Source organism: Pseudonaja textilis, chromosome 3, assembly GCF_049901715.1.
Source record: "Pseudonaja textilis isolate UNSWEBS1 chromosome 3, rPseTex1.2, whole genome shotgun sequence".
Classification (NCBI taxonomy): Eukaryota; Metazoa; Chordata; class Lepidosauria; order Squamata; family Elapidae; genus Pseudonaja; species Pseudonaja textilis.
This window is the reverse complement of record NC_141992.1, coordinates 167,534,588-167,555,831: the sequence shown is the minus strand read 5'-3', so window position 1 is coordinate 167,555,831 and position 21,244 is coordinate 167,534,588. Positions and strand designations below refer to the sequence as shown.

Here is a 21,244-nt window from a genome sequence, read left to right as displayed (position 1 = left end):
CAGTCATGAGTTGTATGTTATAAACATGTCATTGATTTACTTAAAACAGTTAAAAAGAGGGAAATTGACATTTTGAACATACATTATTATACAGGTTATAAAGTATTTTATTTGTACAAAATGAAATCAAAATATTTTAAAACAACTTGAAAATGAAAATAGGATTTAGCAATTCTTGTATTCCAAACCAAACAATAACAGTTTGCACAGCATGAAGACTGAAGAGAACTTGTATTGGTTCCCACACAAAGTCCAAATAGCCTAATCTTGTGTCTCGTGTGTCTGTGTGTGTGTGTGTGTGTGTGTGTGTGTGTGTGTGTGTGTGTGTGTGTATGTATTTGTGCCTTTGAGTCAGAGTTGACTCCTGGCAACTTCCTGGACTAGGCCCTGTAATTTTCTTAGCATTTTTTTCCAGAAATTGTTTGCTACTGCCTACTTTCTAGGCTGAGAATGAGTGATTGCCTCGAGTTCATCCGGCTAGTTTCATTCCTAAAGTGGAATTAGAACTCAGTCTCCCTTAATCATTATACAAAATTACTTTATTAACCACTGGAATTTCAATAAAGATTATGGCAAATGCATTTTAAAATGCCAAGTTCAAGATCCATATTAGCCTATGTTTCTGTATATCATTTGCCACATTAGCAAATGTTTTGTATGACAAAAAAATATTTGTGGCCGTAATGGGAATTATATAGTTGTGGATGTCACTTGGCAAGATGATAGGAAAATCTGAAGTGAAAAATCATCTTCCAGTTGCTTATGTAAATATTAATTTTCATTATAAATAGATCAGTACATGCCCTTCATGAATTGGTAAAATCGTGTATTTATTTCTGAAAAAACATTAGGATTTCAAATTCCCTGCTCAGAGGGAATCTGTCAGGGTATATTTGCAAGATTTTACTTTAGATTAAACTTTCCTTGAGTAACGAAAAACCAGGGACTACCAGAAAATAAGCAGTTATTTATCATGGCATGATGTTGGTTTCCTATACATATCTAATTATTTCAGTTCTGTGATAATATATTTTGTCTCCAATAAACGGAAAGCTATTTTTATAGCCTGTCAAACGTAAGCACACATTTTGAATGTAGGTTTATCTAAATATATGCTGTATTTGAAACGTAGGTCACTTGTGATGTCATTGCTGGCGATATGGACGAGATTCCAGATGGCAACCAAAATGCGTTTGCTTTTTCGCCAAGCTAAGTCGTGCCTCTACAATAGGTGACCTCACATCGTCCGTGAGGTTTTTTGGGCACCCCTTCCAGATGCAAGGCCGCAGTCGGAGAAAACACTTAATGGGCATGCGATGTCTGGTGCGTCCACGACGATATATACACCTATTTATATATTTATGGTGCCAGGCGGTTTTTATATATATATATATATATAAAAACCGCCTGGCACCATAAATCGGAAACTCAGCACGGCACGCACGTGGCCTACGATCTTACCGAGTTCTGACGCCGTAATGAGAGGAGCTACGGTTTGCTTTGAACCTTTTTTTTTTTTTTTGAAAGGAAGGCCAGAATTTCAACAACCCGCTCGAAGACGTCCCGTGCCCACCTGGCACCGTCTACGACAGGGCTTCGGGGCGCATGCGCGCCTTTCACAGGATGGCCGGAGTTCCCACGTGACCCGTAGGGGCGGGGGGAGAAGCGAGGAGGAGAAGGAAGCGACCGGGGAAGAGTGCCGGCGTTACTGCCGCCGCCGCAGCCGCCGCCGCCGCCTTGCGTCTCTCTCTCTCGGTCCCGGCCGGCGGCGCCGAGAGCGGACACTGTGGGGAGGCGGATCCATCATGGCGTCTATGCAGGTGAGCAGCCTGCGGCAGGCTGGAGGTGGCGCGTCCCTTCGTCCCCAGGTGACTCTCTCGGGACTACGGAGAAGAAGAGTGGGGCGGAGAGCCGCGCTGCCGTCAGCAAGAGTCGGTGAAGGTTGGACCGGAGGCTCTGTCGCCCCTCTCGCTTCCGCTGACTTCCGTGAAGCGGCGGCGGTTGGAGCTGCTCTGCCGTTTCCTTGCCCGAGCGATTCGAAAAAGCGCCGAGAGAGGAACTTCGTCCTGAAGGGACGGCCGGGCGAGAAGCCGGGCGAGGGAGCAGAGAAGGCCAGGAAGGAGAGAGGTTGAGAAAGGCTGAGGAAGGGACAGGCGACGGGAGGGGAAAGCCGAGTTGTCCTGAGGCTCGCAAGCTTAAGAAAGGCAGAGGTGGAAGCGGCGGACCAGGTTGGTCTTCACCGGGTGAGAGCAGGTGGCTGTTTCCTAGGTGTGGCTTTCAGAGACTTGGGCTGTGCTCGGCCTGGCTTAGTTGGTGGTGAATGTGGGAAGGGGCAGTAAAAGGCGCCCACTGGCTGAGGCAGGGCTGTGGCTGCTTCAGGAAATGAAATGTCTTCAGAAGCCCCTTTCTTCGGAGTCCTTGGAAGAATTGCGGGGCTCTGGAAGTAGGGAGGAGAAGGAGTTTTGATGGAGCGCCTGCGTGTGAGGGTTTGAGAAAGAGGGAGAGGTCAGGAAGTCTTGGTGTGCTTTCTTGTTTGTACGTCAATCAGGGCATATTTCGTTTTTGTAAGAGTGACAGTAGCCACTGCAGTTACCATTGGATCTATCATTCTCAGTATGAAGATCGAGTTCTGGTCCCATACATCAGTTACTCTGACTTCAGGGATGCCTGTGTAACCTCAGGATTTCCGGATCACCCAGGGAGCCAAGTTCAGAAGAGTGGTGGAGGGAGGTGAAATAGGTCCAGGATGATCGGTTCTCCCCACGAAGTAGTTTGTTACTGTTATCTTAGACACTTTGATGGCAGGCATATTCAAAACCAAGTATGTATGAGTTGTGAAATTCTAACTGGCATTTCTGTTTTCTCTTTGTGTTGGAATCAGGAAGTCAACCAGCTAATTGGCCACTGCAAATCTTGTAATATTTGCTTTCTATCCATTGAAAAAACTCACCATGCTGTTGATAGTAGAATTGTTAGTTTTTAATCATTTTCTTTTTTCCTTTTTCTTCTTTTTTTCTGTGTGTTATGTATGTGTTTGTTTGATATTTTAGTTCTATAATGAATAAAGTTTGTTTAAAAAAAGAAAAAAGAAAAATCTCACCATAACCATTTTCTACAGTTTAGTATTTATTTTTATTGCTTTTTAAATTAATAAAAGGACAACACAATACCCCAAAAATAATAGTGATTTTTGTTGTATAAATTGTAATTGGAGGTCCACTTCCTCTGACATTCTTGCTACAGAAGTTAAGATGCTTTACCATTATCTAGATAATATAGGAACGTCTAATTATATTTTCCCTTCATTTTTTAACATTTTCTTGTTGAATTGATTTATTGATAACAACTATATAAAAAGTAATAATAGGTTTTTTAGTTTTAAAGAATTTAACAAGTTATTCTAGTGTCATAGAAACTGAAAATGCTGCTCTTCTGAATAATGTTAGCAAATACTGTAATTGTAAATATTGCCATTGACTTATATCTGATAGATGATTTATCTTTGTACATAGGATATGTTAAAAAATTATCATCAGTTGATCCAAAGTCAATATCCCTGCTTCTAAGCTCTTTCCATATTTGACTTTCCCATGCTGTGTTTTTAATAGTATTTAAGAATTGTTGAAGTTGTATTCTGCTCCTTAAAATGATTTACAGAATTAAAATAACATACTTTCACACTGAAATCTATGCGTAACAAAGATCTGAAGACATCCTTAAAGTAGTTGATGAAACCAAAGAATTATAAGTGCCCAGATTACCTAGATCTTCAGAAAGGCTTAGCAACCATAACGAGAGGCTAACCCTAATTCTATCAACACCTAGGAACATATATAACTTACATTAAACCTGTTTTTCTTTTTAAAAAGATATATGAAGAATTAGTAGTTTTGCAAACTGTCATAGCAAGTCCATCCAATTAAAAACGTGTTTCTCATATAATAAGGCCGGGTCTTTTTTTTTTTTTTTGAGCCCCCCAAAAATGGCTAGGCCGTCTTTTGGGGGGTGACTTAATTCCCCCCCTTGCATCTTCAGGCGGGCGGCGACGGCTTGGATGTTGACCTCAGTGTTGGTGGGGCACTTCGTATCGGAGTCAACGCAGGCAGCACCATATCCGGGTGTGCAACAAAAGTACTTCCTAATGGCAAGCCCCCCCACCATTCCCCCCATTTTGCATGTTTTAATATAGGCCTTAATTTGGGGGGAGGGGCTTAATTTCATTTCATGCCTATAAAACATGCTGGGACTTCCTATTGGGGGAGGCCGTATTGTTGGAGAAACAGGGTACATGTATTCAATAGTTTTCAGCTTAGCATAGGGCAATTTATTACCTAGTTAGTTGTGTGTAATATTTTGATTTCAATTAGAAATGTTTAAATTTTATATATGTATAATTTTATTAAAAATTTAAACAATATAAAAACAAGAACTAATACAAAGTATAAAAGAAATTAGAAAGAAGAACAATGACAAAGAAAAAGTAAAAATGCAAACAAAAAAACACAAAGTTGCTGATTTTCTTTTCAGCAAGTATAATTACAAATAAAAATACCTCTTACTTTATGATTACAAAATCATTCTCTTTATTATATTACCCATTTCTGTATAATTATCAAATCTGTAAGTCATACATTCATTATTTTCTGTTTCTCACAAAAAGTTTTAAGGGGCTTCCACTCAACAGTAAATATAATGCCCTTTTTCTAATTAAATCAATTTAGCTATCTTTGCAAATTCTATCATCTTCATCAACCATTCTTCTATTGTAGGTAACTTGAGTCTTTCTACTTTTGTACATTTAATATTCTTGCTGCAACTGTATAAAAATAAAGCTGTATGACTTTTTTTTCCAGTTCTTCATGTATCAGTCTCAAAAGAAAACCTCTGTTTTCTGTTATTAATTATGTTAATCATCAAAAGCTTTTGCAATAGTGTATTCATTTGCACCCAAAATTTTATGGCTTTTTTTACACATCTATAAAGATAATAAAATGTCCCTTTATGTTGTTTACATTTCCAACATAAATTTAAAGTACAAAGTTACATCCTGTGCAGTTTTTCTGGTGACATATAGCAATGATCCATCACTTTATAGAAATTCTCTTTAAGGTTATAACAAAATGTAAATATCATCTTGTTGACCATTTATTTTCCATTTGTAGAGGGTTCTATTTCCAATTCAGTCTTTATATGTTCATAATATTTATACATATTATGGGTGTATATCTATTCCATATTTTCAATATGGTACATCTAACATGATTTTAAAAATCTATATTAACCTTAGTTTGATCATATGACAATCATGCCATCCAAATAATAAATTGTGTCATCTAGCTCCAGCTCCAAAAGTCTTTTATTTCTCAGCAATGCCCACTCTTTCACCCAAACTAAACAGTATGCAGAAAAATCCTATTATGGTCAGGTAAACCCAGTTCTGCTCTTTCTGTAGGAAAAGAAGAGACAGAGCTGGAGGCAAAGTCCAGACGGGAATCAACCTGGAGTCATTATGTTCCCACAGTTGGTCCAAGTCTAGCTCTTCTTGAATTCTGTTAACTCTTATCTTGGGCTAATTTAGTGCTGACTGTTATTAGACTAGATTCTTGTTTACCAACATGAGCAATAAATCAGCTTAACTAGAATTTAACATGTGGACCTGATTCTTTATGCCTAACCTTAATCTAATCAGTTAAGGAGAGACAGAGCCTGGAGGCAATCAAGAGGAGGAATCAGCACAAATTGGCACTAGATAAGAGTTAATGGAATTCACGATGGGCTGCCCTTGAACTGCTTTTGTGGACCTAATGACTCCAGGCTGATTCCTCTCTTGACTTTGCTTCTAGGCTCTGCCTTTCCTTCTCCTACATTTTGCTCTGCATCTTGTAACACCTTATATTTAACTATTGGCTTTTCCCCTTTTTATACAAGTGTAGGTATGTCCTGGTATGACCACAGGGGTGCTTCAACACCCCCCATCAGCTTATTTCCTTCATCTATGCCCCCTTTGGCTCCCAGCATTCTGAGGCCCCTGCCAGGGTAACTGTCCTTTGCTGTCTTCTTGTTGCCACTGCTAACCACGCATGCCTGGCCTGACTCTTTGTGAGGCAGCTGCTAGACACAGGAGGCTTTTTTCCTGAGGCAGTTTCTTCATAAGACATGGGGGAGATGGTCTCATGTGGCCAGCAGGTGCCTTGTGAAAGGCCAGAGTGGGTATGCTTTGTTAGTAGTGGGAGTAAGAAGGATGGTGAATATCAGCTGGGGTGGCAAAGCTCAGGACCCTAGCAGGGGCCCTGAAGGTCAAGGATGAGCCACACTGCTGGGCCAAGCTTTGTGCTGTGAAGGGCTTTGCTGTGTGCTAGGGATCATGGTGTAATGGAATGTGGATGACCTTGGGGGTAGTCAGAAAAAAGAGGCAGGAGGTCCTAATGGATTAACAGTCAGAGGAAGAAAACTTAGGAAGGACCTCTCCTAATGGACCAAAAGCAGTTAAAAGTGGCAGTGGAAAGTTTGTTCTTTCAGATTTGCAAAAATCTATTAATGTGGTGTTACAGTAAAAATTAGCTGATCTAGTTGGGGTTCCTTTCTGATTTACTTGGGAGAATGACATGGGTTTTTTTAGCAGGCCCAGAGTTGTGCTGTGCCAAGAAGCCTCTCTATGTTGTGCTGCTAGGCTGGGTTGGAGCTGGCTTCATGTTGTAAAGAACTTTGCGCGATGGCTCAGGGGTTTGTTGCAGCTCCAGACCTTTGGTGTATCAAGAAGTCCCTGAGCAGCAGCATGGCAAGCAGCCTAGAGCAGCGTATGCCATATAGGATGTGGGCAAGGGTTTTAACATCAAAGAGTTTTAATGCTGCCAATATTCTCCACCTTAGTAAACAAATAAAAATCCTTGATATCAGTGAATATTCTTCAAGCCAACTGTGATAAATTCAAAGCAACTATCTTTTTCCAGATTCACATAGCTACCCCCTATGATCTAAGGAAAAGATAATGTTTGGCATTTGAATCTGAAATATTGCATAGCCTTAAAATTACATGCAGAGCCAGTTTGATGTAGTGGTTAAGCCATCAGATTAGAAACCAGGAGATCATGAATCTTTCTTTAGGCATAAAACCAGCTGGGTGACCTTGAGGCAGTCACTCATCCTCAGCCCTAGGAAGGAGGCAATGGCAAATCATTTCCAAAAAGAAACCTTGGCTAAGAAAACTGCAGAGACTAATATATATGTATGTGTGTGTATACACACACACAAACACATACATTCAGACTCACATAGAGTAAGGGAATTACCTATAAATATGTATTGGGTGAAATGTCTAGGGGATTAACAAGATAAGGAAAGTGTGCATAGCAAAGGATTATTTTTTATTTCAGTTGTTTTGGGCAAAGTATTGTCCTAAATCAGAGGTCTTCAAACTTGGCAAGTTTAAGACTTGTGGACTTCAACTCCCAGAATTCCTCCTCTACTCATGTTAGCTTAGGAATTCTGGGAGTTGAAGTCCACAAGTCTTAAACTAGCCAAGTTTGAAGACCCTTGTCCTAAATTCAGGGCCGTCCTCTTTTCAAATAACAATGGTATTTAACTTATATGCTGCCTGATAATTTCTTATGACTGTTCTACGGAAGCTGCCATATTCACTTCAAAATAATAACTCTATTTTTCAAGCATTTCTTATTAAATTCTCTGGAAAAAGTATTTCTCAGCAACAAAATGAAGTAGGAAAAAATATAACAAAACATATAACAAAAGGACTGCCAAACACTTTCCATGTGTTTGAAATTATATTGTACAGAACTTAATTTAACATGAGTCTTTAATGTTATTACATAATAAATATTCTCTTGTCATCTTCTACACATAACTTAAAACTTGATTATCCTTTGGTGAAATTCCTGGGATATAATCCAAGAGTGATTTTGAGAAGAAGACTCAAAGGCACACGGCAAGCTGAATGAGAAAAGAAAGTAGAAGGGAGTTCTGTTGGTCAAACAGACATATTTTCACATCAGATCTACCCCAAATTTTCCTATGGAGCTACTAGGATACTAAATACATTATATTCTATCATTATTTTCTGAAATTCTAGAATAGATTTAGGAGTACTATCCTGTAAATAAACTGGAGCTCACATATTTAATTAGCATGCTTTGCAAAAGCATGTCAATCTTTAATAAACCAAATATAGCTTTATAAAAGGCAGTAATTTATAAGTACATATTTGTTTGTTACTCTATAAATTTATGTCAGTAGTGCTTTAATGGGGTAGGAGCTAAAATAAAGTCACAAAATATCAACTTCTGTAACTCCCTTGCAAAATAACAATATAGGAGAGCATTCATATGATGACAGTGAATAAGCATGCCCATTAATGCAAAATTTTAAAAGGTTTATTAAAAATGGAAAATAGGAAGTGAGAGTGAAATGAAATATTCAGGAGAGAATGAAGTCGGCTGAAATCCTGAAAAGAAGGATTCTTGTACTTTATCAGCATACACTGCCACATTTTATTCTGGATACACTGTTGGTCAGATATTTATATACATTTTTCCAATCCTCATTAATATTCTTTTTTAAAGCTGTCTCCTTAAACTTTGAGGTTTAAATACGTGATGAACTGTTGGCAACATATTGGTCCCCTGTAGATATCTTAATCTCCATAATGACCAGAGGAAAATGAAATTCTGGGCTGATAAGAGTTTCATCAGTGTATGAATATTGTGAAACTTCAGGGGAATGCATTATGTAGTAATTTTTTTTAAATATGAATGTTCATTAAAGTGCATTTTTCTGTAAGTTGTAGATTGCTTTTCCTGCATCTGCTTCATGTCTTTCAATTAAAAGTATACTTCTACTTTTTATGCTCATGCTTATGAGAAGCTCGTGTTAATTTTTTTCCCCTCAGGTTGACTATGGATGGTATGTGTTAATCTAAAAAATCTGGAAAGCACCAAGTAATGGAAATCTATAGTTATCTCATGATTACTTGGAGAATATTTTGATTTTTTTTTTAAGCTGCTAGGTGCAGGGATATAATTTTACCTAGTTATGTACTACTCTTATCTAATCAAACATCCATTTCTGGGGTCACCAACCTTTTGGACCTCAGGGACCACCAAACTCATAATTTTAAATCCCAGGGACCACTAACCGGTTCTGTGGGCATGGCCTAATTTGTGAGTGTGGCTTGGTGATCATGTGACTGGCTGGGCATGGCTTGTATGTAAATATTATAAATATTTATATAAATATTGAATTTTTTATAAAAAAGAGCAACTTTTACCCAAAATCAAGCAAAGCAGGTAGGCAGATTGAGTTGCTCACAGAATGACAGATTCATTCAGAAATTTGTCGATCTGCCATTGGCTAGCTCAGTCTGTCACATAAAAATTGCTTGCAAGCAAACTCATAAAATTTGCTAGCAAGCAAATTCACAAAATTAACTCACAACACACCATGTATGTAAATATCGAATTTTTTATTTAAAAACAAGCAACTTTTACCCAAAATCAGGCAAAGCAGGCAGGCAGATTGAGTTGCTCACAGAATCATTCAGTGATCTATCTATCTGCTGTCGGCTAGCTCAGTCTCGCAAATTTGCTTGCCGTGAGTCTGCACTGAATAATAGAAGCTTCAGTCCTTAGGGAGGTTTGGCTGTGCTTAAAAGCAGAGCCGAAGATCTAAAGACTAGCTAGAAAGCAAGAAAGCCAACCATTTTCTGCCTCCTAGCTTATCTAAATCTCCTGGCACAGCAAAACAGATTATGGTCAGAAAAAGGAAAAATAGCAATTTAGCAGGCAAGTTTTCCAGGTAAGGAGTGAATGGGTGGGGAGGGTTTATGTGGGCGGCAGAGCCTTGTGTTTCTGCACGGCTTGGATTAATTGCTTTGGGGGGGTGCTCTGGGGGTGATATTTCTCTGTGGCCCACCAAAATTTTCTCACGGCCCATCACTGGACCACGGCCCACTGGTTGGCGACCACTGATCTATTTGATTTAATACTGTAAATAATAAAAACCCATTTCTACAACTTTCTTGTACCTTCACACATTAATTTACTTTTCCCATTGAAATGTGTTCAATTCTCAGAGAATTGCCTTGACAAGTCCCTGCAATTTTTTGACAAAATTTTTCCAAAATGGCTTGCCCTTGCCTTCTGAGAGGTCTGAGGGATTGTGACTCTAGCCCAAAGTCACCCAGCTGGCTTTGTGCCTAAGACAGATCTAGAAATCACAGTCTCCCAATTCTTAACGACTAGACCAAGCTTCCTCTCAATATATTAATAGTATGATGTGATGTATGTTTCCTCTGAATTATCTCTGTATATTCAGTTGGGTTCATTGTTAAGTAAGTTTCACATATTTGCAGCTTTAAATTAGATGAATCAAGTCTAGATCTGTTCAGAAGTCATGCTACATATGTGAACAGTTGCTCAGATAAAATTGAACTGTGTCTTTGTACTAATCATAAATTTAATTGGTGCTCAAGCCAATTTGCTAGATATTCTTAGAAGAATATTTAGATAGTTTAAAGTTTCTTTACTTTTCTGATATTTATTGTGCTAAAGAAATGTTGAACTTCATCAATAAACATTTTCTGTTGGATATCTGTTTCTCGTGCTGTACTGATTTTCCATATGACATATTTTGTTATTTGTGAAGGACAGCCTACCTGTTCCAATCTTGTTCAGAAATAACAGTTCTCTGGATGATAACCAGCATGATATTTATTTATTTACTTACTCATCTCTACTAGGCTTATATGCTATTTGAGTCATTACCAATTCTTAGCAGCTTATGTATCCTTAACCTACCTTTGTAGGTAAGATTAGAACAAAATATAATTAAGAATAAAATGTAAGCTACTGTTGACTTGCTACACAAAATGCAAAGCAAATAATACACATTATGATTTTGCTGTTTAAGGCATAAATAATAGGCTTGGCCATTCAGATTGGGCAATGTCTTATGCTATATAGATAACAACTTTAAGGACTATTCAAATACTTTATGAAACGTTTAAAGATTTTTCTTTCTCTTTAGAAGAGGCTACAGAAAGAACTGCTAGCTTTACAGAATGACCCGCCACCAGGAATGACCTTGAATGAAAAGAGTGTACAAAATTCAATTACACAGTAAGTATATGTATTTTTATTACAGTTGTGAAAGATATGATTTGTAGGAAAACGCAAATATATTTGCCATTATGATAAAACTAAATACTTAGTTTGATCCACTTATTCTGTTTACATTGCTATCGTTGCTTGGATATAAATAAGATGCATGTTTAAAAAGGATACCTTTTTACCATGAGTTACCGTGTGGCAAAATGGACAGCTAAATTTTACAAATAAAAAAATACTTCCTATTTATTTCAGTAAGGCATGGAGAGTGCTGTGATATTTTATCACAGTTTTAAACAATCTAGGTCATGAAATACTGCTTTGTAACATATATAGGCAATATGATACCTATGGCAATAAATGGCAATCCTTAAATTCTACTTATGAATTTATTTATACCTATTCTGTGTGGGTGAGATCTTTTTTGTTTTGGGGAATTGGGAGTAAATTTTGTTTGCCCCTTGTCATGAATAGATTATTGTAAAGTTCTACCCATTCTCTACTACAGGATGGCAGGACCGATTCACAAGGGGGCCTATACGGTGGTTATGGATGAAGGAATTGTTTCCCAATTGTCATTTTTGCATATTATTATGATAGCTTGTTTTTATTGTGTTTTTAATTCTATTAGCTGCCTAGAATTGCTGATTGCAAGATGGGTGGCCATATAAATTTATTTAAGGAAATAAATAAAAATTTGGTCCAGCAAGTGCCAGATGAATACAGTTGAGTTTCACAAGGTACTAGCTAGAATTCTGATGATCAGCTGCTGAGGCCTTAATCACCACTTGAATAAGGAGCTGGTGATTATGCCTGCCTCTTGATATGCTTATGTACATTTCTACTTTGTGAGCTGCACCAGTGACCAGAGTGCCTTTGAATGCAATTCAAGGTTTTGTGTTCTCCCATAAAGGCCCTCAGATGGAACAGCATACTCTTGAGACTTGTGTACCCCAACCTTACCTGCCTTTCAAAAGGCATTAAAGGCCTTTTTCTCCCCTCAGACATTGGCTCTAGAAATGGTATTACCCATTAGTTGTTTTTTTTTCCCCTTTGCACTTATGTGTGTATATGTTGTTGTTTTATACTTTTATTGTGTATATATTTATATATTTTGTAATTTTATTTATATCACTAAATATTTCACTATTGACTACGTTGGCTGAGTTTATTGAGATTTTTATTTCAGTAGTAGCTGGTGAATCAGCCACATATTGTTCTGTACCATTTTGGCAAAAGGAGGATGGTTGAGGAATATATGACTTTAAAGAAAGTGATATGCTCTATAATAATACTTGTAAGAAGTAAGTTGAAGGAGACTACTGCATGCAACATAAGAGTGAGATAAGCAATATTTTAATTCAAATTCCTGTCAGCATCAATACATGTGCCCTATGTAAGGGATGCTGGAAGCTTAATTCCAGATAATCTGCACCAGATTGCTTGTTCCTAGAGACAAGTAAAATTCTTCAGTTAAAGTGGGTAAATATGTTCCAGGAAAATATTACGAGTTGGCTTCTGCTAGCTTTAGAATTGTTTCATTACTAGAACCACATTCTTCACAAGGAGGGTTTTTTTCTTTCTTCCTAGAATTTTTGAGTGACCAGCTTGTTGCCTGAGCCTGCTGTTGTGGGTTGACAGACAGTGACTGCCACAAAGTCATCTAGCTGGTTTTCATGCCTAAGGTGGATTAGAACTCACAATCTTCTGGTTTTCTAGCTTGTTGCCTTAACCACGAAATCAGGCATGTCCAACTTGTTGCCTGCAGGCTACATGCAGCCCTGGACAGCTAGTAATATGCAGCCCCACAAGATATAATAAAAATAATTAAAAGTTAAATATATTAACTGTATTATATATTTTATGCTGCTCCAAACAATTCCTCTTTGTTCAGTGTGTCCCAGGCAAGCCAAAAGTTTGGACAACCATGCACTAGATCAAATTGACTCACTCCTTACAAGAATTTCTGCTCCAGAAATACCAGCTAATCATAAACCTCTTCCTTCGCTAAGGCAGCAAACAACAGTGTACAAATAAGCAAGCAACAAGCACTGGATAACTTTAATAAAGGCTGTAAAAAGTTTTAATCTTTTTAGTTTGATTTGTTATTACGGTATGCAGTATTTGCGTTTATTAAAAAAATAACAGACACATTCAATGCAAACAGGAATTGGGGTTAAAAACTTACTGAATGATCAAGAAGTAGAATTTTATTAGTGACCATTGTGAAGCCCTACTTAGTTGGACACAATCAGGGAAGCAAGAAATATGAGTAAGGTATCTTTCATTCTAGTCTGGAATAAATACAGAATCTTATACACTATACAGGAATGTTCCACCCTCATTTATAATTATTTCATTAAAGCAGAGCCTATGAATGATTTAGAATATTTCTTCACACTTTTTTGCCACCTGGCTGCCATTTTTGGAAATGCTGGTGGTTTATCTTATTTCTTTTGATTGTCAGTATCTATTTTTCCATTTCTTTCTCAACCTCCTCACAATTTCTAAGAGGAAAGATGATAATTTGAGAATGATTCAAGAGGCAGTTAAGAAAATACCAGTACACAGCTATCCATTGCTCTGTTGTTTGGGAAATGGTAAACCAGCCTAATGATTCAGAGAAAGGGAATTAGAAATTGAAGAATTATCTGCCTTGAATTCAACAGTCCAATTGTTAATATTTCTGTAATCTAACTTCATTTTTTTTTCAAAGGAGAATATTTATGGAGAATATTGCTTTTGGTAAAGTACATATAATAACCTTTTAATAAAAAAGAGAGCCCATAATTCTAGGATTTTTAAGGTGTTTTTGAAATTGGGGACTAGCAATTTGCAAACAACATCAAGTTACTTACAGAAGATCAAATACTATAGTTATATATTTTCAACATTGTAAACCATTTTCTTTCCCAAGGTGGATAGTAGACATGGAAGGGGCTTCTGGAACATTATATGAAGGGGAGAAATTTCAACTGCTATTTAAATTCAGTAGTCGGTATCCATTTGATTCTCCTCAGGTAATTTATCATATGCTCAATTAAATTATAAAATATTTGGTAACATTGAATGTTTATTGAAATTTTGCTGTGATAGCTCTTAAGAAAACAGCAAGAATGGTTTAATCACATATCTGGTACCTGCAGGGATTGAATGAAAAGCATTGTGTCCAATTTTGTAGGACATTAAAAGATAGTAATAATATATGGTAGAAGCTTTGAGGGGTTTTTTTTTTAGCAAGTTCTTTCACTTCAGTTGTTAGGAAGTTGCTGTGCTATTGTTTGTAAAGTGAAAACCTGCAGTGAGTACTTGTTGGCAGGCTTCAAGCAATGTGTTGCAATTGAATTTTTGACTGTTGATTGAGTCCTTCCAACTGAAATTCACCACTAAATGTAGATATTTTTTAAATCTTGATGACTGTATTAACTTTAATATGTGTTCTTGAACCAAGACATATAAAGATGGTGAATTGGGAAGAGTTGATTTGCAGGAGGGGTGTCAAAATGGTGGCCTGCGGGCCGGAAGCGTCACACGCAGGCCACGCCCACCCCAGCTCCATGAATGGGAAAATGCTGTGAAATGTCACGTGATACCAATATGATGCGGCGAGTTTGACATCTGTGATTTACAGTATGTGATCAAAAATGAAGTAGCTGAGGAGTTTCATTTGAGAATGGTTGATGAACTAGGACGATTGGCGATTACTCAAAGGGAAATTGCTATCCATGTCACAGGAACATTTATATAAATGTATTGGATTTTAAACTAAATAATGGAAATTAGAGTAACTAGGACATTATTAAACTCTATGACCATAAACTGGGCTCATCTGGAAAAATTGAGTAAGGAAAAAAACCTTGAACCATTTTATTACCAGCTGTTTAATAACAGTACATACACTCTTCAACTTAAAACATGTCATTTAGTGACCATTTGAAGTTATAATGGCACTGAAAAAATGACTTACGACTTTTTTCACACTTAACAACCATTGAAGCATCCTCATGATCATGTGATCAAAATTCAGATGCTTGACAACTGACTCATATTTATGATGGTTGCAATGTCCTTTGGTCATGTGATCATCTTTTGTGACCATCTGCCAAGCAAAGTCAGTGGGGAGATCGTGATTGTGCAGTGATTCACTTAACAACTGTGGCAAGAAAGATCATAAAATGGGACAAAATTCACTTAACATTTGTCATTTAGCAGCATAATTTTGGGGCTCAATTGTGGTGGTAAGGACAACCTGATTAGGCAATAGCAGCTGAAGTAACAGAATGTACATAACAGAATGTAACAGAGAAACAGAATTGGAAGAGATGTTGGAGGCCTTCTAGTCCTGGAGACCCTATGCCGTTTCAGGCAAATGGCTGCCCATTGTTGGAGCACCCACAATTTCTGGAGGCAAGCCATTCCACTGATTAATTGTTCTCACTATCAGGAAATTTCTAGGGTGGTTCGCTTCTTGATTAATTTCCATTCATTTCTTTTTGGCCTTCAAGTGTTTTGGAGAATAGGTTGACCCACTCTTCCTTGTGACAAACCCTTAAATATTGGAAAACTGCTGTCATTGTCACCCCTAGCCCTTTTCATTAGATTAGACATACTCAGTTCCTACAACCTTCCTTCATATATTATAGTGTCCAACCCCCTAATCATCAAATCATCATCTCTGCATGTGTTCTAGAGTCTCAACATCATTTTTATATCATGGTGACAAAAACTGCAATATTTAATGTATGGTCTTACCAAGGCATTATAAAGTAGCATTTCATATTATTCTATCTGTTAATGCAGCCTATGACTGCTGGCTTTTTTGTAGATCCAGCACACTGCTGGCTCATATTTAAGTGGTTGTCCAATAGAACTCCTAAATCCCTCACAGTTATTGCTATTGAGGCAGGCACCACCTATTCTATACCTGTGCAACATACTTAATGATAAAGTTTCATTAAATTCAAGACTGACATACTGTGCTTTATGAAAGAGCAAATTTGATTCATATCCTTCTAACATCTGTTATTTTACAGATTATGTCCACATTTGAATTGAAATATTTTTATATAAAAATGGAATATTTTACAAATAGCATTAGTATACTTTTTGATCTATTATCTTAATAAAATATTAACTTGATTTTTACTTTATAGGTTGTGTTTACTGGTGAAAATATTCCTGTTCATCCTCACGTTTATAGCAATGGACATATCTGTTTATCTATTCTAACAGAAGACTGGTCTCCAGCTCTTTCAGTGCAATCAGTTTGTCTTAGCATTATCAGCATGCTTTCAAGCTGCAAAGAAAAGGTATGAAGTTAAGAAATAATATTCCAAGAATGTTATAAGTTTAATAGTAGTAGAATGCCCCACTCTAAACCAATTATGTTTCTTTTTCTCTTTAATAATATTTAGTGGACCCTAAAATAGGTACATTGTTAAACAATGCACTTCAAAAAAATTCAGAAGGGTTAATTTATGTAATTACAATGCAAATTAGTTAGATAACAACCAACGATTTTTCTTTCCAACCTCTGGAGACCAACAAAACAGAATAATTGTCTTCAAATGAAAGCTTATTACCTAGTTTCACTTAAATTAATGTGAAGTTCCTGCTTCATGTTTTCACGTTTCTTAATTCACATAGAGTTGTTATTTCAAGAAATCCTGAAAAGTTCATTGGTCATCTTATGAAAGTCACATGCTGGTAATAGGTATTTAGTGAGATATTTGTACACTTAGTAAGCTTGATATTAATAACATTTTGAATGCTGTCTTCAAAGCAAATTACAGATATTTAAAAACCCTGGTTTTTAATGGTTTTCTTTCTAAAATAAAATTCATCATTTAGCAGAGCACACTTGGGCAACAATGAAATTATGATGGCTCTTTGTATAGTTGCAGATAATTTCCTTGGTATATTTTGCAGTGTTATAATATCTAAAACATGTCTTACTTAGATTGAGACTGTTCTTGTATGGCTTAAAAAGAACTAATATTAAACACATTCAGGCAATATAGCAATCTTTCTGATATGCTACTCATACTAGGCATCTTTTACTAACGTACATTATAAATACTAGATGGCTTATGTGCAGAAGATAATTGGAAGCACATTTTCTTCCCATATATTCAAAGTGTGTGGTGCGGAAAGAGTAGGAGGAAGACTTCTGATTATTATTTCCTCTAGAATATGCTATTTAAAGTTGGGTAGAGAAATATTTTCTTCTATCATTTAGTCTACTTATGTATTATTCACTTATTCACTTATTTATTTCTTTATCCAGTTTATTTTTTGACACAACTTGAGTGTTTTTCCAAACCTGTGCTGAAAACATACTAGTTTTCTCTAGTTTATTCAAACATGACTAAGAAGGTATTTGTTTAAATATGTATGCCTGTACATCAAGAATTATAAAATCACCTGAAATATTAATAATTTATTCCCTTAAGTTGTGTAAGAGTTGAGGAGCAGTCAAAAATATTGCAAACCAGGAATAAAATCTTGGAAAAGGAACTTACAATTTTTTCTTTTATTTCAATGAATGCTTTTCTAAAATTTCCTGTCTGCCTTCCTTTCATTTGTTAGATTTATATCCTACTTTCAACTGAGCCACTGATTTACAGTTTTGTACAATTGAAGTCAGCTTATAATTTAATATAGTTTTACTTTATTACAGAGAAGACCACCAGATAATTCATTTTATGTAAGAACATGTAACAAGAATCCAAAGAAAACAAAATGGTGGTATCACGGTAAGCATTTAGTTTGAAAACAATATTCTAAGTAATGAAATTAGTACTTAATTTACAAAACTTCCTGTATGATCCTTGAATAAGTTTCTTAATATTCACAAATAACACAATAAATGAGTCTACTGTTACATTACTTAGTCTTATCTTAATGAATTCAGATAAGAAAGATCTACATCTTATAGGCATATGAAAATTTCAGATACAGAACAAGAAATCTGCTAGGGAATGAAGTTTTGGCATTCTGAACTGCAAAAGCACTGAAAACAGGCTTTCATATATGTAATGCATATGTTGAGCTTTAAGGATTTTTCTCATATTGAGAATAGACATGAATAAATGAACCAGTTAGTACATTTAGTGTAAAGCAGTGCATCATATCAATAGAATGAAATAATGAATAACCTTACAGCTTGGTATAGAAATCTATTGAATGAATAGATCATTAACAAAATGGAATTGAACTGAAGAAATAGGTTGCCAAAGCTAGCATAAAGTGCAATGAATAGTTTAAAATATAACAATTCATTTACTCTGCATGGAAATATCAAGACAAAATAGTATTGAGAGTTTTCTACCACCTCTCATCCTTCAACCATTTTATGATGTGAAGGTGTTTGCACAGCAACAGATTTCTTTTCTTCTAAATCTTCTACGGTTTCTGAGCCTTTGGGCTTTTTGTATATTTGCATTTTTATTTGAAAAATGCGCTAGTTTACTAAATAGATAGTTGAGCCTTAGTACATTGTCAGATTTGTTTAAACAAAAGAAAGCAAGTCAGTGGTTCAGAATTATATTTCTCTTCCAAATTTATAATTTTAATCCTTATTTTAATTTGTTGAAGTGGTACTGTTAAGGGATATTCCAACAATAAATATCTTCATAGGATTTGAACAATGTATATGTACAGAATATAATACTTTACATTTTGTTTTTCTTTAAAGATGACACTTGTTGACACCATCATTCTATGAATCGCCTAACAGAAGATAGTCCTACTGAGAAAATGAGCACTTTGATCATTCAGTCTTTGAACTTTAACCTCCTGACTGGAAATGATAAATAGGCAGTGAAGACTACTTCCTTTGACTGAATTTTTACTAGTATGCATTCTGGGCACATGTTGATCGCTGGTTCACACCATGCTATTGACATGCCTTTTGTAGTCATACAATGTTAATGCTGGAAAATGTCATTCAATTTTAACATTTGGAAGAATTCCAGGTCTTCATGTATTGTGCAATAATATGAATTTCTTGGTGGTTTTGGCATATCCATTGCCATAAAAGATTGTATCAGGAAACATATATGCTTTCCACACAATAGTTTAGATGCATGATAGGGCCTATGAAAGGTTTTAAGTATATTAGGATGATAAGTAACCTATCTTTTACTTTGAAAGCCACCTAATTTGTTTAGATATGGATTCTGTGCACTGTGATCATAAAACTAGCAGCATAAGTTAAAACATGCTTAACTAAGAAATTAATAAGAACATTGCATATCTACTGAACTGTCAGTGTCTTGACAAGCAAGTTTTTTCAAGTTATGTCAGCAGAGAGGTACGTTCTATGGTAGAATAAATATCTTTTATTTATGTATGTTATATTTCTGAAGAGAAGATATGAATAAATAAGGCAGAAGTGGTTTAATCAAGGAAACCCATGTTATGAAATAGAAACAAGTAGCAGGATAAAACTGAATTTGCTGCAGTCCATGATTGGGCTTGTTAATATGTATACTAGAGCTATTTTCCAAGTAGATTGCACACGGTTATTTCATACTAGCCTTCAGCATGAGCCCTGTTGCCTACACAATACTTCATTTATTTATATGTCTAGAAATTTTTGAGTTCACCGTTTCTTTTGTGGTCTTATATGTCATATTTGAATGTTACAAAACAATATTTTCACTGAAAAGCTATCAAAAGATATTTTCTTGTAAATTATTTCTTTATTAACATTTATCTTGTCTTTTCTGTACCATAAAGGAAGAAATACATTTTGGACAGAGATGAACTGTTTTGACAAAAAGTGTGGATCTTTTTATTTAAACTTAAGACAAATATATATAAATATATATATTTTTCTTACCTTACTTGTCCCATACAGCCATAACAATTTTCCAGGTTTTCTTTAAAGATACGACAAAAAGTAGATTTACCTTTTATACAGAAAAACAATTGTTAAACAATAGTGAATTGATCTTCACCTATATGTAATTTTATGATACTGGATCTAGGCTGTCTTTTTAGGAAGCAATGATGTGTCTTTTATAAACTTGCTACCTTTACACATATGCAAACTTTCTATTTCAGTGCTCTTTTTAATGTTGCCTTATTGTTGCACTAAAAAAAATCAAATCTAGTAGTCAATAAATGAATGTCTGAACTGCAGAGTAAACTTCTTACTTGATTTTTAAAGTAAGAATCATATAAGCAAAACAAATCTCCCAGGATTGGCTGAAAATACTCAAGTGTGTATGGATTTTTTTTTAACTGCTGCATTGAATCTTACAAGTTTTATAGATATGTATATACTACAGTAGCTATAATATTTAAAATCAATATATTTGCTAAGCTCAGGGGTGGGAAGAAATCAAATGAAAGAAAAAGAGGTGTTCTGTCCAGGCACTGAATTCCAAATTATTGGTAGAGCAGTTTTAAATAAGGGTATTTTACCTTTTTGTTTTGAAGAAGATTACTGGCCTCTTAATCAAAACTAAGATACTGTGGGAAAACTTGTGTGTGTGTGTGTGTGTGTATTTCTCCATTGCATTATTAATGTTACTATGGTAATTTTTGTTCAAGCCAAAAATAATGTTGATGTTGAAGTTTGTATCCTTGATTTTCTTCTAGCTCTTTTTCCATTTGTAAATTAAATTGTGAACACGTTAAAAAGTGTATACATGAAGGGTACCACTAATTATTTAAATGGAATCTTCATAGTTCCACAACCCACAGAAACTATGTATTCATACATTTAGATAATGTTAATCTGTTCTGTAATTCACTATGAAGGACCTTCATGTCTGGAAGTTCAATTTGTCCATCTTAAAGATTAATGCAACTGTTTCCATATAATATCTAATTTTTAAAGATCAGTTACATAATCCATGCTTTAGTCCTGCATGTATTTTATTTGCCTATAGATTTCTCAGTTTGGATTAAATCAAAATTGCTCAACAAAATACTACTATTTATACTATTTCTTGGGTGTGGAGACTGTTTAAATATGTAATAAGGATTTTAAACCAGAATTGTATTTTCATAAGTTGTATTTTCATAAATTGTATGATCCCACATTAGGAGGCAGAGGAAGAAATCAAGTTTGCTTTTTTCACTTTACCCTTAAAATTCTGTGTCATCTGAAAATC

The 21,244-nt window shown here is 35.7% G+C and overlaps 1 protein-coding gene across 6 annotated transcripts; it reads left to right on the top strand.

The window, feature by feature from the left end:
* Positions 1-1,595: 1,595 nt before the first annotated feature.
* Positions 1,596-20,255, top strand: UBE2W (ubiquitin conjugating enzyme E2 W). 6 transcript variants are annotated; one of them, XM_026706082.2, is made up of 6 exons: positions 1,596-1,820; positions 11,038-11,129; positions 14,035-14,137; positions 16,271-16,426; positions 17,797-17,872; positions 18,814-20,255. In XM_026706082.2, the coding sequence occupies exons 1-6, from the start codon at positions 1,806-1,808 to the stop codon at positions 18,825-18,827; spliced, it is 456 nt and encodes a 151-aa protein (XP_026561867.1). In that variant the 5' UTR covers positions 1,596-1,805; the 3' UTR covers positions 18,828-20,255. The 6 variants fall into 6 exon arrangements, with proteins under 6 accessions (XP_026561867.1, XP_087787521.1, XP_087787520.1 ...); XM_087931394.1 differs by having other exon boundaries at positions 1,646-1,868; XM_026706083.2 differs by having other exon boundaries at positions 1,647-1,820; positions 11,041-11,129.
* The last annotated feature ends 989 nt before the right edge of the window (positions 20,256-21,244 follow it).

Coding starts and splice junctions, on each gene's coding strand:
- UBE2W (XM_087931394.1), top strand. CDS start 1,806: ATGGCGTCTATGCAGGTGAGCAGCCTGCGGCAGGCTGGAGGTGGCGCG. Junction 1,869..11,037: donor GCGCGTCCCTTCGTCCCCAG/GTGACTCTCTCG, acceptor CTTTCTCTTTAG/AAGAGGCTACAGAAAGAACT. Junction 16,427..17,796: donor TTTCAAGCTGCAAAGAAAAG/GTATGAAGTTAA, acceptor ACTTTATTACAG/AGAAGACCACCAGATAATTC.